The 17,041-nt window shown below is 42.8% G+C and overlaps 1 protein-coding gene across 1 annotated transcript in view; it reads right to left on the minus strand.

Moving 5' to 3' along the window:
- LOC133630533 (regulator of microtubule dynamics protein 1-like) overlaps positions 1-15,358 on the minus strand; it is a 30,442-nt gene extending 15,084 nt beyond the window's left edge. The window contains exons 1-7 of the mRNA XM_062022146.1: positions 14,883-15,358; positions 12,789-12,894; positions 12,635-12,719; positions 7,432-7,591; positions 4,473-4,562; positions 4,359-4,414; positions 3,007-3,094 (exon numbers count right to left, since the gene is read on the minus strand). Of these exons, the coding sequence (XP_061878130.1) occupies positions 3,007-3,094; positions 4,359-4,414; positions 4,473-4,562; positions 7,432-7,591; positions 12,635-12,719; positions 12,789-12,894; positions 14,883-15,056 (759 nt within the window). The 5' untranslated portion in view covers positions 15,057-15,358. The remainder of the gene's footprint in view (positions 1-3,006; positions 3,095-4,358; positions 4,415-4,472; positions 4,563-7,431; positions 7,592-12,634; positions 12,720-12,788; positions 12,895-14,882) is intronic.
- Between the last annotated feature and the right edge of the window lie 1,683 nt (positions 15,359-17,041).

Raw genomic sequence — 17,041 nt, forward strand, 5'->3', positions numbered from 1 at the left:
GCTCGCTGGTTATTTAGATGAATAATAAGGAGTGGAGAGACTGGACTGGTGTGCTCGCTGGTTATTTAGATGAATAATAAGGAGTGGAGAGACTGGACTGGTGTGCTCGCTGGTTATTTAGATGAATAATAAAGGAGTGGAGAGACTGGACTGGTGTGCTCGCTGGTTATTTAGATGAATAATAAAGGAGTGGAGAGACAGGACTGGTATGCTCGCTGGTTATTTAGATGAATAATAAAGGAGTGAAGAGACAGGACTGGTGTGCTCGCTGGTTATTTAGATGAATAATAAAGGAGTGGAGAGACTGGACTGGTGTGCTCGCTGGTTATTTAGATGAATAATAAAGGAGTGGAGAGACTGGACTGGTGTGCTCGCTGGTTATTTAGATGAATAATAAAGGAGTAAAGAGACTGGACTGGTGTGCTCGCTGGTTATTTAGATGAATAATAAAGGAGTAAAGAGACTGGACTGGTGTGCTCGCTGGTTATTTAGATGAATAATAAAGGAGTGAAGAGACAGGACTGGTGTGCTCGCTGGTTATTTAGATGAATAATAAAGGAGTGGAGAGACTGGACTGGTGTGCTCGCTGGTTATTTAGATGAATAATAAAGGAGTGAAGAGACTGGCCTGGTGTGCTCGCTGGTTATTTAGATGAATAATAAAGGAGTGGAGAGACTGGACTGGTGTGCTCGCTGGTTATTTAGATGAATAATAAAGGAGTGAGGAGACTGGACTGGTGTGCTCGCTGGTTATTTAGATGAATAATAAGGAGTGGAGAGACTGGACTGGTGTGCTCGCTGGTTATTTAGATGAATAATAAAGGAGTGAAGAGACTGGACTGGTGTGCTCGCTGGTTATTTAGATGAATAATAAAGGAGTAAAGAGACTGGAATGGTGTGCTCGCTGGTTATTTAGATGAATAATAAAGGAGTGAAGAGACTGGACTGGTGTGCTCGCTGGTTATTTAGATGAATAATAAAGGAGTGAAGAGACTGGACTAGTGTGCTCGCTGGTTATTTAGATGAATAATAAAGGAGTGAAGAGACTGGACTGGTGTGCTCGCTGGTTATTTAGATGAATAATAAAGGAGTGAAGAGACTGGACTGGTGTGCTCGCTGGTTATTTAGATGAATAATAAAGGAGTGAAGAGACTGGACTGGTGTGCTCGCTGGTTATTTAGATGAATAATAAAGGAGTGGAGAGACTGGACTGGTGTGCTCGCTGGTTATTTAGATGAATAATAAAGGAGTGGAGAGACTGGACTGGTGTGCTCGCTGGTTATTTAGATGAATAATAAAGGAGTAAAGAGACTGGACTGGTGTGCTCGCTGGTTATTTAGATGAATAATAAAGGAGTGAAGAGACTGGACTGGTGTGCTCGCTGGTTATTTAGATGAATAATAAAGGAGTGAAGAGACTGGACTGGTGTGCTCGCTGGTTATTTAGATGAATAATAAAGGAGTGGAGAGACTGGACTGATGTGCTCGCTGGTTATTTAGATGAATAATAAAGGAGTAAAGAGACTGGACTGGTGTGCTCGCTGGTTATTTAGATGAATAATAAAGGAGTGAAGAGACTGGACTGGTGTGCTCGCTGGTTATTTAGATGAATAATAAAGGAGTGAAGAGACTGGACTAGTGTGCTCGCTGGTTATTTAGATGAATAATAAAGGAGTGAAGAGACTGGACTGGTGTGCTCGCTGGTTATTTAGATGAATAATAAAGGAGTGAAGAGACTGGACTAGTGTGCTCGCTGGTTATTTAGATGAATAATAAAGGAGTGAAGAGACTGGACTGGTGTGCTCGCTGGTTATTTAGATGATTGTTTGGATCTAAGTCACAAATAAAGGAGGTGCATAGAAGTGAAAAGTTTAAAAAGGTTCCTGCATGAAGTTCTGACATCCAAATATTGTCGTCTCTTCTTTAGTTGATTTGAATTAATCAGCTGTGATTATTAATCATTCATACAAAATGTGATTCATGATGAAATAATAATCATTAGACAGTTCTAGTTTTAAAACATTTTAAGTTCAATAGATGGACTTTTTTTTAACTTTATGCACACATAATAGATTTTAATCAGCACCAAAAATAATTTAAAATGTGTTTAATTTGATTGTTTTTGTAAAGTATTTTTAGTACTTAAGTTGAAACCTTTTATTAAACATGACACATAATTAAACATGACACATAATTAAACATGACACATAATTAAACATGACATATAATTCCTGTGACTTGACCACAACTCATTGATCTATTTAATTCCACTTCCTGTCTTTCAAAGTCAACATCCTGTGGAGACGAGTCATTTGAAACTCCAAGTTTGGACTTTGGCACAAGTCTGGAAGGACGACCACTCACCTCCTGGCAGGTGGATCACTCACCTCCTGGCAGGTGGATCACTCACCTCCTGGTAGGTGGATCACTCACCTCCTGGCAGGTGGATCACTCACCTCCTGGTAGGTGGATCACTCACCTCCTGGTAGGTGGATCACTCACCTCCTGGCAGGTGGATCACTCACCTCCTGGTAGGTGGATCACTCACCTCCTGGTAGGTGGATCACTCACCTCCTGGCAGGTGGATCACTCACCTCCTGGTAGGTGGATCACTCACCTCCTGGTAGGTGGATCACTCACCTCCTGGTAGGTGGATCACTCACCTCCTGGTAGGTGGATCACTCACCTCCTGGTAGGTGGATCACTCACCTCCTGGTAGGTGGATCACTCACCTCCTGGCAGGTGGATCACTCACCTCCTGGCAGGTGGATCACTCACCTCCTGGTAGGTGGATCACTCACCTCCTGGTAGGTGGATCACTCACCTCCTGGCAGGTGGATCACTCACCTCCTGGCAGGTGGATCACTCACCTCCTGGTAGGTGGATCACTCACCTCCTGGTAGGTGGATCACTCACCTCCTGGCAGGTGGATCACTCACCTCCTGGCAGGTGGATCACTCACCTCCTGGCAGGTGGATCACTCACCTCCTGGTAGGTGGATCACTCACCTCCTGGTAGGTGGATGTGGGAGGAGAGGAGAACAGGACGGCTGCCACCTTGCGTTGGTACCATGGCAACTCAGCAAACACAAAACACCTGCACAGTTTCACAGTACACACTTCAGTACACAACACTTCAGTACACAACACTTCAGTACACAACACTTCAGTACACAACACACTTCAGTGTACAAGTACTTGTTAAAAACATGGTGAAAGAAAAAAATAGACACAATTCATGTGTGTAATAAAATTATGACTACCATTTTTTAAATTCTAATTAAATTTTACAATGAAAAATGTTAAAATTAAAAAAATATATTTCTATTACTATGTAATGTGGACAGACTCACTAGTAACCCAGAATGTGGACAGACTCGCCAGTAACCCAGAATGTGGACAGACTCACTAGTAACCCAGAATGTGGACAGACTCACTAGTAACCCAGAGTATGGACGGACTCACTAGTAACCCAGAATGTGGACAGACTCACCAGTAACCCAGAATGTGGACAGACTCACTAGTAACCCAGAATGTGGACAGACTCACTAGTAACCCAGAATGTGGACAGACTCACTAGTAACCCAGAGTATGGACAGACTCACTAGTAACCCAGAATGTGGACAGACTCACCAGTAACCCAGAATGTGGACAGACTCACTAGTAACCCAGAATGTGGACAGACTCGCCAGTAACCCAGAATGTGGACAGACTCACTAGTAACCCAGAATGTGGACAGACTCACTAGTAACCCAGAATGTGGACAGACTCACCAGTAACCCATAATGTGGACAGACTCACCAGTAACCCAGAATGTGGACAGACTCACTAGTAACCCAGAATGTGGACAGACTCACTAGTAACCCAGAATGTGGACAGACTCACTAGTAACCCAGAGTATGGACAGACTCACTAGTAACCCAGAATGTGGACAGACTCACCAGTAACCCAGAATGTGGACAGACTCACTAGTAACCCAGAATGTGGACAGACTCACTAGTAACCCAGAATGTGGACAGACTCACTAGTAACCCAGAATGTGGACAGACTCACTAGTAACCCAGAATGTGGACAGACTCACTAGTAACCCAGAATGTGGACAGACTCACCAGTAACCCAGAATGTGGACAGACTCACCAGTAACCCAGAATGTGGACAGACTCTCTAGTAACCCAGAATGTGGACAGACTCACAAGTAACCCAGAATGTGGACAGACTCACTAGTAACCCAGAATGTGGACAGACTCACCAGTAACCCAGAATGTGGACAGACTCACTAGTAACCCAGAATGTGGACAGACTCACTAGTAACCCAGAATGTGGACAGACTCACTAGTAACCCAGAATGTGGACAGACTCACCAGTAACCCAGAATGTGGAAGGAGGTTGCATCTTTGGGGTTGAGTGTGAGTGCTCTCTAGGACAAGACGGTCTGGGTTATTGTCACATGACATCCAGGGGCAGGTAGTTCTCACCTCAAGATGTTCCCGAATTGTGTAAGAATTTCCTATTTTCACTTTGACTCCCTCGTACTCGCCCACATCACTCAGACATATTGCATACCACTGTGGGAGGAGAGACACTTTCATCACAATGTCACCCACATGTGGACACATTTAACCATGTAGTGGACACATGTAACCATGTAGTGGACACATGTAACCATGTAGTGGACACATGTAACCATGTAGTGGACACATGTAACCATGTAGTGGACACATGTAACCATGTAGTGGACACATGTAACCATGTAGTGGACACATGTAACCATGTAGTGGACACATGTAACATGTAGTGGACACATGTAACATGTAGTGGACACATGTAACCATGTAGTGGACACATGTAACATGTAGTGGACACATGTAACCATGTAGTGGACACATGTAACATGTAGTGGACACATGTAACATGTAGTGGACACATGTAACATGTAGTGGACACATGTAACATGTAGTGGACACATGTAACATGTAGTGGACACATGTAACATGTAGTGGACACATGTAACATGTAGTGGACACATGTAACCATGTAGTGGACACATGTAACCATGTAGTGGACACATGTAACATGTAGTGGACACATGTAACCATGTAGTGGACACATGTAACATGTAGTGGACACATGTAAACATGTAGTGGACACATGTAACATGTAGTGGACACATGTAACCATGTAGTGGACACATGTAACATGTAGTGGACAGATGTAACCATGTAGTGGACACATGTAACATGTAGTGGACACATGTAACATGTAGTGGACACATGTAACATGTAGTGGACACATGTAACCATGTAGTGGACACATGTAACATGTAGTGGACACATGTAACCATGTAGTGGACACATGTAACCATGTAGTGGACACATGTAACATGTAGTGGACACATGTAACCATGTAGTGGACACATGTAACATGTAGTGGACACATGTAACCATGTAGTGGACACATGTAACATGTAGTGGACACATGTAACATGTAGTGGACACATGTAACATGTAGTGGACACATGTAACCATGTAGTGGACACATGTAACATGTAGTGTACACATGTAACATGTAGTGTACACATGTAACATGTAGTGGACACATGTAACCATGTAGTGGACACATGTAACATGTAGTGGACACATGTAACCATGTAGTGGACACATGTAACATGTAGTGGACACATGTAACATGTAGTGGACACATGTAACATGTAGTGGACACATGTAACATGTAGTGGACATATGTAACATGTAGTGGACACATGTAAACATGTAGTGGACACATGTAACATGTAGTGGACACATGTAACCATGTAGTGGACACATGTAACCATGTAGTGGACACATGTAACATGTAGTGGACACATGTAACATGTAGTGGACACATGTAACATGTAGTGGACACATGTAACATGTAGTGGACACATGTAACATGTAGTGGACACATGTAACATGTAGTGGACACATGTAACCATGTAGTGGACACATGTAACATGTAGTGGACACATGTAACCATGTAGTGGACACATGTAACATGTAGTGGACACATGTAACATGTAGTGGACACATGTAACCATGTAGTGGACACATGTAACCATGTAGTGGACACATGTAACATGTAGTGGACACATGTAACATGTAGTGGACACATGTAACATGTAGTGGACACATGTAACATGTAGTGGACACATGTAACCATGTAGTGGACACATGTAACATGTAGTGGACACATGTAACCATGTAGTGGACACATGTAACCATGTAGTGGACACATGTAACCATGTAGTGGACACATGTAACATGTAGTGGACACATGTAACATGTAGTGGACACATGTAAACATGTAGTGGACACATGTAACATGTAGTGGACACATGTAAACATGTAGTGGACACATGTAACATGTAGTGGACACATGTAAACATGTAGTGGACACATGTAACATGTAGTGGACACATGTAACATGTAGTGGACACATGTAACCATGTAGTGGACACATGTAACATGTAGTGGACACATGTAACATGTAGTGGACACATGTAACATGTAGTGGACACATGTAACCATGTAGTGGACACATGTAACATGTAGTGGACACATGTAACATGTAGTGGACACATGTAACATGTAGTGGACACATGTAACCATGTAGTGGACACATGTAACATGTAGTGGACACATGTAACCATGTAGTGGACACATGTAACATGTAGTGGACACATGTAACCATGTAGTGGACACATGTAACATGTAGTGGACACATGTAACATGTAGTGGACACATGTAACCATGTAGTGGACACATGTAACCATGTAGTGGACACATGTAACATGTAGTGGACACATGTAACCATGTAGTGGACACATGTAACCATGTAGTGGACACATGTAACATGTAGTGGACACATGTAACATGTAGTGGACACATGTAACATGTAGTGGACACATGTAACCATGTAGTGGACACATGTAACATGTAGTGGACACATGTAACCATGTAGTGGACACATGTAACATGTAGTGGACACATGTAACCATGTAGTGGACACATGTAACATGTAGTGGACACATGTAACATGTAGTGGACACATGTAAACATGTAGTGGACACATGTAAACATGTAGTGGACACATGTAAACATGTAGTGGACACATGTAAACATGTAGTGGACACATGTAACATGTAGTGGACACATGTAACATGTAGTGGACACATGTAACATGTAGTGGACACATGTAACCATGTAGTGGACACATGTAACATGTAGTGGACACATGTAACATGTAGTGGACACATGTAACATGTAGTGGACACATGTAACCATGTAGTGGACACATGTAACATGTAGTGGACACATGTAACATGTAGTGGACACATGTAACATGTAGTGGACACATGTAACATGTAGTGGACACATGTAACATGTAGCAAAGTCTTACCTTGTGTGCTGCATAACAAGAGTCGTCTCTCTCCAGAGACGTGGTAGCATACTGGTAGGCTTCATACATCAGCTGCTTCTTCCTGTCAGCGTCCACCTCAGGAAGTACTGACATGTCACGTGACGCCCGGGCCAACCTCCACAGGAACTCTGCATTGTCACTGACACACAACATTGTCACTGACACACCACAACACCTGCATTGTCACTGACACACAACATTGTCACTGACACACCACCTGCATTGTCACTGACACACCACAACACCTGCATTGTCACTGACACACCACAACACCTGCATTGTCACTGACACACAACATTGTCACTGACACACCACAACACCTGCATTGTCACTGACACACAACATTGTCACTGACACACCACAACACCTGCATTGTCACTGACACACCACAACACCTGCATTGTCACTGACACACCACAACACCTGCATTGTCACTGACACACAACAACACCTGCATTGTCACTGACACACAACAACACCTGCATTGTCACTGACACACCACAACACCTGCATTGTCACTGACACACCACAACACCTGCATTGTCACTGACACACCACAACACCTGCATTGTCACTGACACACCACAACACCTGCATTGTCACTGACACACCACAACACCTGCATTGTCACTGACACACAACAACACCTGCATTGTCACTGACACACAACAACACCTGCATTGTCACTGACACACAACAACACCTGCATTGTCACTGACACACAACATTGTCACTGACACACCACAACACCTGCATTGTCACTGACACACCACAACACCTGCATTGTCACTGACACACCACAACACCTGCATTGTCACTGACACACAACATTGTCACTGACACACCACAACACCTGCATTGTCACTGACACACCACAACACCTGCATTGTCACTGACACACCACAACACCTGCATTGTCACTGACACACAACAACACCTGCATTGTCACTGACACACAACAACACCTGCATTGTCACTGACACACCACAACACCTGCATTGTCACTGACACACAACAACACCTGCTCAGGTGTGTGTATGGACTTTAGTCCAGTCAGTATTTAGATGTGTGAATGGACAAACAGATAAAAATGTTAATATAGTTGAAGTGATGGTCAGTCTGCTGATGAGTCCAGTGTTTCCTGATTGTACTCGCCTGAAAGATGCCTTCACAAGTGACACCCTCAGGGAGAGACCATTACACTGTCCTACTTCCTGTTACACATGAGGAGGGGGCGTGTCTTAAAGCACATCGGCTCACATTGGAGTGCAAGCTGCAACAGGGCTAGACCCTGGACAAGGAAGGCAGGGTGGACCCTGGACAAGGAATGTGGGTTAGACCCTCGACAAAGAAAGTGGGTTAGACCCTGGACAAGGAAGGCAGGGTGGACCCTCGACAAGGAAGGTGGGTTAGACCCTGGACAAGGAAGTTGGGTTAGACCCTGGACAAGGAAGGTGGGTTGGACCCTGGACAAAGAAAGTGGGTTGGACCCTGGAAAAGGAAGGTGGTTTGGACCCTGGACAAAGAAAGTGGGTTGGACACTGGACAAGGAAGGCGGGTTAGAACCTGGACAAGGAAGGCAGGGTGGACCCCTGGACAAGGAAGGCGCGGTAGACCCTGGACAAGGAAGGCGGGGTAGACCCTGGACAAGGAAGGTAGACCCCGGACAAAGAAGGCGGGCTAGACCCTGGACAAGGACGGTAGACCCTTGATAAGGAAGGCGTGGTAGACCCTGGACAATGAAGGTAGGGTAGACCCTGGACAAGGAAGGCGGGGTAGACCCTGGACAAGGAAGGTAGACCCTGGACAAGGAAAGCGGGGTATACCCTGGACAAGGAAGGTAGACTCTGGACAAGAAAGGCGTGGTAGACCCTGGACAAGGAAGGTAGACCCTGAACAAGGAAAGCGGGGTAGACCCTGGACAAGGAAAGTAGACCCTGGACAAGGAAGGCAGACCCTGGACAAGGAAAGCAGAGTATACCCTGGACAAGGAAGGCGGGATAGACCCTGGACAAGTGTCCACCTCATGCAGGGCCTACACTCCCATTCACACACTAGGAAGCATTTAAAGTCAATGTTTGAGCTGGTCTGATGTTTGAAGGAGAACTCCAGGGACTTAGATGTGGTCTGATGTTTGAAGGAGAACTCCCAGGACCTAGTAGATGTGGTCTGATGTTTGAAGGAGAACTCCCAGGACTTAGATGTGGTCTGATGTTTGAAGGAGAACTCCAGGGACTTAGTAGATGTGGTCTGATGTTTGAAGGAGAACTCCCAGGACTTAGTAGATGTGGTCTGATGTTTGAAGGAGAACTCCCAGGACTTAGTAGATGTGGTCTGATGTTTGAAGGAGAACTCCCAGGACTTAGTAGATGTGATCTGATGTTTCAAGGAGAACTCCCAGGACTTAGTAGATGTGGTCTGATGTTTCAAGGAGAACTCCCAGGACTTAGTAGATGTGATCTGATGTTTCAAGGAGAACTCCCTGGACTTAGTAGATGTGGTCTGATGTTTCAAGGAGAACTCCCAGGACTTAGTAAATGTGGTCTGATGTTTCAAGGAGAACTCCCAGGACTTAGTAGATGTGATCTGATGTTTCAAGGAGAACTCCCTGGACTTAGTAAATGTGGTCTGATGTTTCAAGGAGAACTCCCAGGACTTAGTAGATGTGATCTGATGTTTCAAGGAGAACTCCCAGTACTTAGTAAATGTGGTCTGATGTTTCAAGGAGAACTCCCAGGACTTAGTAGATGTGGTCTGATGTTTCAAGGAGAACTCCCAGGACTTAATAGATGTGGTCTGATGTTTGAAGGAGAACTCCCAGGACTTAGTAGATGTGATCTGATGTTTCAAGGAGAACTCCCAGGACTTAGTAGATGTGATCTGATGTTTCAAGGAGAACTCCCAGGACTTAGTAGATGTGATCTGATGTTTCAAGGAGAACTCCCAGGACTTAGTAGATGTGGTCTGATGTTTCAAGGAGAACTCCCAGGACTTAGTAGATGTGGTCTGATGTTTCAAGGAGAACTCCCAGGACTTAATAGATGTGGTCTGATGTTTGAAGGAGAACTCCCAGGACTTAGATGTGGTCTGATGTTTCAAGGAGAACTCCCAGGACTTAGTAAATGTGGTCTGATGTTTCTTGGAGAACTCCCAGGATTTAGTAGATGTGAGGCATGATTTGAAAGAGTGTCTGATACAGAAGCAGGTGAGACAAGAACTCCCAGGACTTAGTAGAACTCCCAGGACTTAGTAGACGTGAGGCATGATTTGAAAGAGTGTCCGACACAGAAGCAGGTGAGACAAGAACTCCCAGGACTTAGTAGATGTGAGGCATGATTTGAAAGAGTGTCTGATACAGAAGCAGGTGAGACAAGAACTCCCAGGACTTAGTAGAACTCCCAGGACTTAGTAGATGTGAGGCATGATTTAAAAGAGTGTCTGATACAGAAGCAGGTGAGACAAGAACTCCCAGGACTTAGTAGATGTGAGGCATGATTTGAAAGAGTGTCTGATACAGAAGCAGGTGAGACAAGAACTCCCAGGACTTAGTAGAACTCCCAGGACTTAGTAGATGTGAGGCATGATTTGAAAGAGTGTCTGATACAGAAGCAGGTGAGACAAGAACTCCCAGGACTTAGTAGAACTCCCAGGACTTAGTAGACGTGAGGCATGATTTGAAAGAGTGTCCGACACAGAAGCAGGTGAGACAAGAACTCCCAGGACTTAGTAGAACTCCCAGGACTTAGTAGATGTGAGGCATGATTTAAAAGAGTGTCTGATACAGAAGCAGATGAGACAAGAACTCCCAGGACTTAGTAGAACTCCCAGGACTTAGTAGATGTAAGGCATGATTTGAAAGAGTGTCCGACACAGAAGCAGGTGAGACAAGAACTCCCAGGACTTAGTAGATGTGAGGCATGATTTGAAAGAGTGTCTGATACAGAAGCAGGTGAGGACTTAGTAGAACTCCCAGGACTTAGTAGATGTGAGGCATGATTTGAAAGAGTGTCTGATACAGAAGCAGGTGAGACAAGAACTCCCAGGACTTAGTAGAACTCCCAGGATTTAGTAGATGTGAGGCATGATTTGAAAGAGTGTCTGATACAGAAGCAGGTGAGACAAGAACTCCCAGGACTTAGTAGAACTCCCAGGACTTAGTAGATGTAAGGCATGATTTGAAAGAGTGTCCGACACAGAAGCAGGTGAGACAAGAACTCCCAGGACTTAGTAGAACTCCCAGGACTTAGTAGATGTAAGGCATGATTTGAAAGAGTGTCCGACACAGAAGCAGGTGAGACAAGAACTCCCAGGACTTAGTAGAACTCCCAGGACTTAGTAGATGTAAGGCATGATTTGAAAGAGTGTCCGACACAGAAGCAGGTGAGACAAGAACTCCCAGGACTTAGTAGAACTCCCAGGACTTAGTAGATGTAAGGCATGATTTAAAAGAGTGTCTGATACAGAAGCAGGTGAGACAAGAACTCCCAGGACTTAGTAGAACTCCCAGGACTTAGTAGATGTGAGGCATGATTTGAAAGAGTGTCCGACACAGAAGCAGGTGAGACAAGAACTCCCAGGACTTAGTAGAACTCCCAGGACTTAGTAGATGTGAGGCATGATTTGAAAGAGTGTCCGACACAGAAGCAGGTGAGACAAGAACTCCCAGGACTTAGTAGAACTCCCAGGACTTAGTAGATGTAAGGCATGATTTGAAAGAGTGTCCGACACAGAAGCAGGTGAGACAAGAACTCCCAGGACTTAGTAGAACTCCCAGGACTTAGTAGATGTGAGGCATGATTTGAAAGAGTGTCCGACACAGAAGCAGGTGAGACAAGAACTCCCAGGACTTAGTAGAACTCCCAGGACTTAGTAGATGTAAGGCATGATTTGAAAGAGTGTCCGACACAGAAGCAGGTGAGACAAGAACTCCCAGGACTTAGTAGAACTCCCAGGACTTAGTAGATGTGAGGCATGATTTGAAAGAGTGTCCGACACAGAAGCAGGTGAGACAAGAACTCCCAGGACTTAGTAGAACTCCCAGGACTTAGTAGATGTGAGGCATGATTTGAAAGAGTGTCCGACACAGAAGCAGGTGAGACAAGAACTCCCAGGACTTAGTAGATGTGAGGCATGATTTGAAAGAGTGTCCGACACAGAAGCAGGTGAGACAAGAACTCCTCACCTGTCTTTGTACTGCTGAAGTAGTTGGTAGAGTTTCTCCGTCTCAGCACAGCTGTAAAGGTAGTCTGCCTGCTCTAGAACCTCGTCTTCACAAGAAAACAACTTTTATCACCACTTCAAAGGTTTAAACAAGGACCGGAGTCACAAGAGTTCACCTTTTTCTAAAGCCAGGACCACAGCTGACCTCTGCACCTTCTTGTAGGATCCATACACCAAACTGGAGAAGGTGGGGACTCCCACCAGGATGGCTGCACCTCCACTCTGCACACATTTACACACACTTTGGATCCACTTCCACTCTGCACACATTTAGACACACTTTGGATCCAGTTCCACTCTGCACACCTTCAGACACACTTTGGATCCACCTCCACTCTGCACACCTTCAGACACACTTTGGATCCACTTCCACTCTGCACACATTTAGACACACTTTGGATCCACTTCCACTCTGCACACATTTACACATTATTTATATTATATCATATTTAAGTGTATACAAGTATATTAAATGATGATATTTAAGTGTAGACATGTATATTATATTATATCATATCATATTTAAGTGTAGACAAGTATATTCAATGATGATATTTAAGTGTAGACATGTATATTATATTATATCATATTTAAGTGTAGACAAGTATATTAAATGATGATATTTAAGTGTAGACATGTATATTATATTATATCATATTTAAGTGTAGACAAGTATATTAAATGATGATATTTAAGTGTAGACATGTATATTATATTATATCATATTTAAGTAGGGATGATACTCAAAACCGGTTTTCCCGGTTGTTTGATAAGAAAATAACCGAGTCCTCGGACTCGAATCCCTTTTTGAGAACCGGTACCCGTTATCGAGACCACTATAGTAAAGGAAAAGAGTTGATTCTTTATTCGAATCCCGTCCCGACCAGAAATGCTCCGCTGGACATCACAAGAAATGACGTCACGTAGCTCAGTCATTAGGCGCAGATAGCGAAAGCAGGAAAACAATGGACGGGAAAAAGCGCTCCAAGGTGTAATAAAGTTCAAAACAAAAGCTATAATCCATCGAATAACTTTACTGAGAGATTTGAGCAGGGTAAAACACATGACCAACACTTTTACCACCAACCGGAAACATAGCAACCAGGCTAGCAACGCACCTCCTTTACGGCAGCTGTCGCAACGTTCTTAAAACAACCGCAGCACATACATATATATACAACACTGCAGCACATACATATATATACAACATATCTCCCTTTTTTAACTTTTGTTTTTCTTTCCTTGTAAACGTTACAAAATCACACTGTATATGTGTTGTCTGTCTAATTATAAATAATGCAGACGAGGCGTGTTGGCTGACTTCTTGACGTTTACTTTCACAGCGTGGCAACATGCAACACTTTTCGGGGCTACCGCGCATGCTCGTAACTCCCGTTGCATGCTGGGTACTGTAGTTGTTATATTCTCTAGCTCTTTTTTTAGCTTTAACTTTTCATTTTTTAGCATTGTAACCACATTTGCAAAGAACTTTTCTCTTCATAGAATGTTCTTTCAATAAAGAAATAAAGTGCAAAAATGTCAAAGCATCATAACAAACAGTTATGTTCCAATAGCAGCAGAAGTGCACTTTTTGGAGAGCTATTTTCAGTTTTGTGCCCAAGGGACTGATTTTATTTAACACTATATTATTATTAATACACCTATAATGATCACAGAGAGAGGTTGTTTTTGTGTTACTGTATATATTTGTTTCTCTGAAAAATCCCACTTAATATACTTTGGGTAACAACAATCAATATTTATTTATTTTATTTTATTTTTTTAGGGGGGTAACAGTCAATATTTATTTATTTATTAGATTTTTTTTTTTTTATTATATAATAAAAGTGAGCTTTAGTTTAAACCAAATATTGTGTGTTTTTTTTTCCATATACAACAACCTATCTGGACTCGATAAGAGAATCGATAAGGAATCGGTTCGATAAGAGGATTCGATAATAGGCTCGAACTCGATAATTCCTTATCAAACATCATCCCTATATTTAAGTGTAGACAAGTATATTAAATGATTATATTTAAGTGTAGACATGTATATTATATTATATCATATCCTATTTAAGTGTATACAAGTATATTAAATGATGATATTTAAGTGTAGACATGTATATTATATTATATCATATCATATTTAAGTGTAGACAAGTATATTAAATGATATGATATTTAAGTATATTAAATGATATATTTACTGTGAGGAGACTGGCGGTCCTTCCAGACGTCGCCCAGGAGAAAGGACGAGTAGTTGAGATTCTGCTGCCTTTGGCGGCGGCGATGAAGGTCTTTAAGGTGTTGGTTAAGAAGGTGTTGGTGATGGAGGTCTTTAAGGTGTTGGTGCCGCAGCGCGTCCAGACAAGAGCCGCCATCACGTCCAAGTCCCAAGTGGAGAATGTTGGAGGAACTTTTACCAAGCTGTCCTTTATTTACTTACCGGGCTGCCAACAGGAAGCATTTCAGAGCACATGATGAAAAACGTTGCAAAGTGTATCGTATAGCTCTCAAATATGCCTTTTTTTGTTTAAAATTGCCTTTAAAAAATAGCAAAATTAATAATGAGCTGCCACAAGATAGATGATGTTGTATAACTAGTTATGTGACACAATGTTTCATCCTGCTAATCGTGGCGATGTTGAACATAGCCCGAAAAAATGTGTCCGTCTCCTTTAAAGCCGTCGATGAGAAACATGTGATGGCCGTTGACGAGTTCCTCACCTTTTAATGTTTCCAACAAGAACTATTAATAAAAAAGTCCAGTCAATAAATGACAGGATTAGCAACTTGCAGAAAAACAAGCAAACATTTGAACAGTACGTCCTGAACGTAACCTAATGACAGCAGCATGTTGTTTTAATGCCCCCGAGGGAACTAAATGATACATGAACAATTCAAAAGATTATGGCCACATTGAAACGAGAATGTTTAAGCAAGATCTCACACTGATACTAACAATTGTTGAAATAGGTGTAACAGTTAAGGTTGCCAAGTTGAATCTACACTGAGGCGGTTATAGCATGTTAATAATAATAATAATAATAATTCCAATAGAATAATATCAATGTGGCCCCTGCAGTTTATTATTTATTTTAATTTTTTGACTTGGCCCTCAGCAGAAAAAGCTTGTCATAATACAAAACATTACAACATTATAGAAGCTGATGCAATTATTAATTTAAATGTCCAGGACGTTATTGCAATACTTATGTAAATTAATATAAATTCAATCATCTTGATTTATTGGTGATACAGGATATTGATTTATCTTGTAATATACTTGTTTGACCTAAAAATCGATCATTAATGATAAATGATCAGTAAATGTGATTGGTTGCCTTTATCAAGGACAACTATAGATTCACCAGTGACATAATACATCCTTGCAAGCCCTAGTATTATGTCAATTAGCTAATTGATCACTATAAATAAATGTAACGATCGGAATGAAACTCAATGTAACAGAGTAAAAGCAGCATTTATTCTCAAAAATACTCAAAAGTAAAACATGTTACATTAAAATGACTCTGACAAGTACAAATGATCCAAGAAGTTGCTTAAGTAAATGTAACGTGTTACCACCCACCTCTGGTGCAGAACATGGGAAATTTGTATGGTCTACTCACCCTGTTACATTCTCCCCCCACCCCATAAACACAGATATCAAGACCAAGCTCCAAAAGGGCAGTGGCCAAGCTAGTGGACCCCAGCAGCGCAGAGGCAGCAACTCCACCATCAGCAGTTCTGACATGTTCTGGGAGAAGATAGGGGTGAGGGTGCTTTACAACCATCTTAGTAGTTAACTTCCTGGGGACAACAGTTCTGACATGTTCTGGGAGAAGATAGGGGTGAGGGTGCTTTACAACCATCTTCGTAGTTAACTTCCTGGGGACAACAGTTCTGACAAATTCTGGGAGAAGATAGGGGTGAGGGTGCTTTACAACCATCTTCGTAGTTGACTTCCTGGGGACAACAGTTCTGACATGTTCTGGGAGAAGATAGGGGTGAGGGTGCTTTACAACAATCTTCGTAGTTGACTTCCTGGGGACAACAGTTCTGACATGTTCTGGGAGAAGATAGGGGTGAGGGTGCTTTACAACAATCTTCGTAGTTGACTTTCTGGGGACAACAGTTCTGACAAATTCTGGGAGAAGATAGGGGTGAGGGTGCTTTACAACCATCTTCGTAGTTGACTTCCTGGGGACAACAGTTCTGACATGTTCTGGGAGAAGATAGGGGTGAGGGTGCTTTACAACAATCTTCGTAGTTGACTTTCTGGGGACAACAGTTCTGACATGTTCTGTGAGAAGATAGGGATTAAGGTGCTTTACAACCATCTTCGTAGTTGACCTTCTGGGGA

Source organism: Entelurus aequoreus, linkage group LG15 (genome assembly GCF_033978785.1).
Source record: "Entelurus aequoreus isolate RoL-2023_Sb linkage group LG15, RoL_Eaeq_v1.1, whole genome shotgun sequence".
Lineage (NCBI taxonomy): Eukaryota > Metazoa > Chordata > Actinopteri > Syngnathiformes > Syngnathidae > Entelurus > Entelurus aequoreus.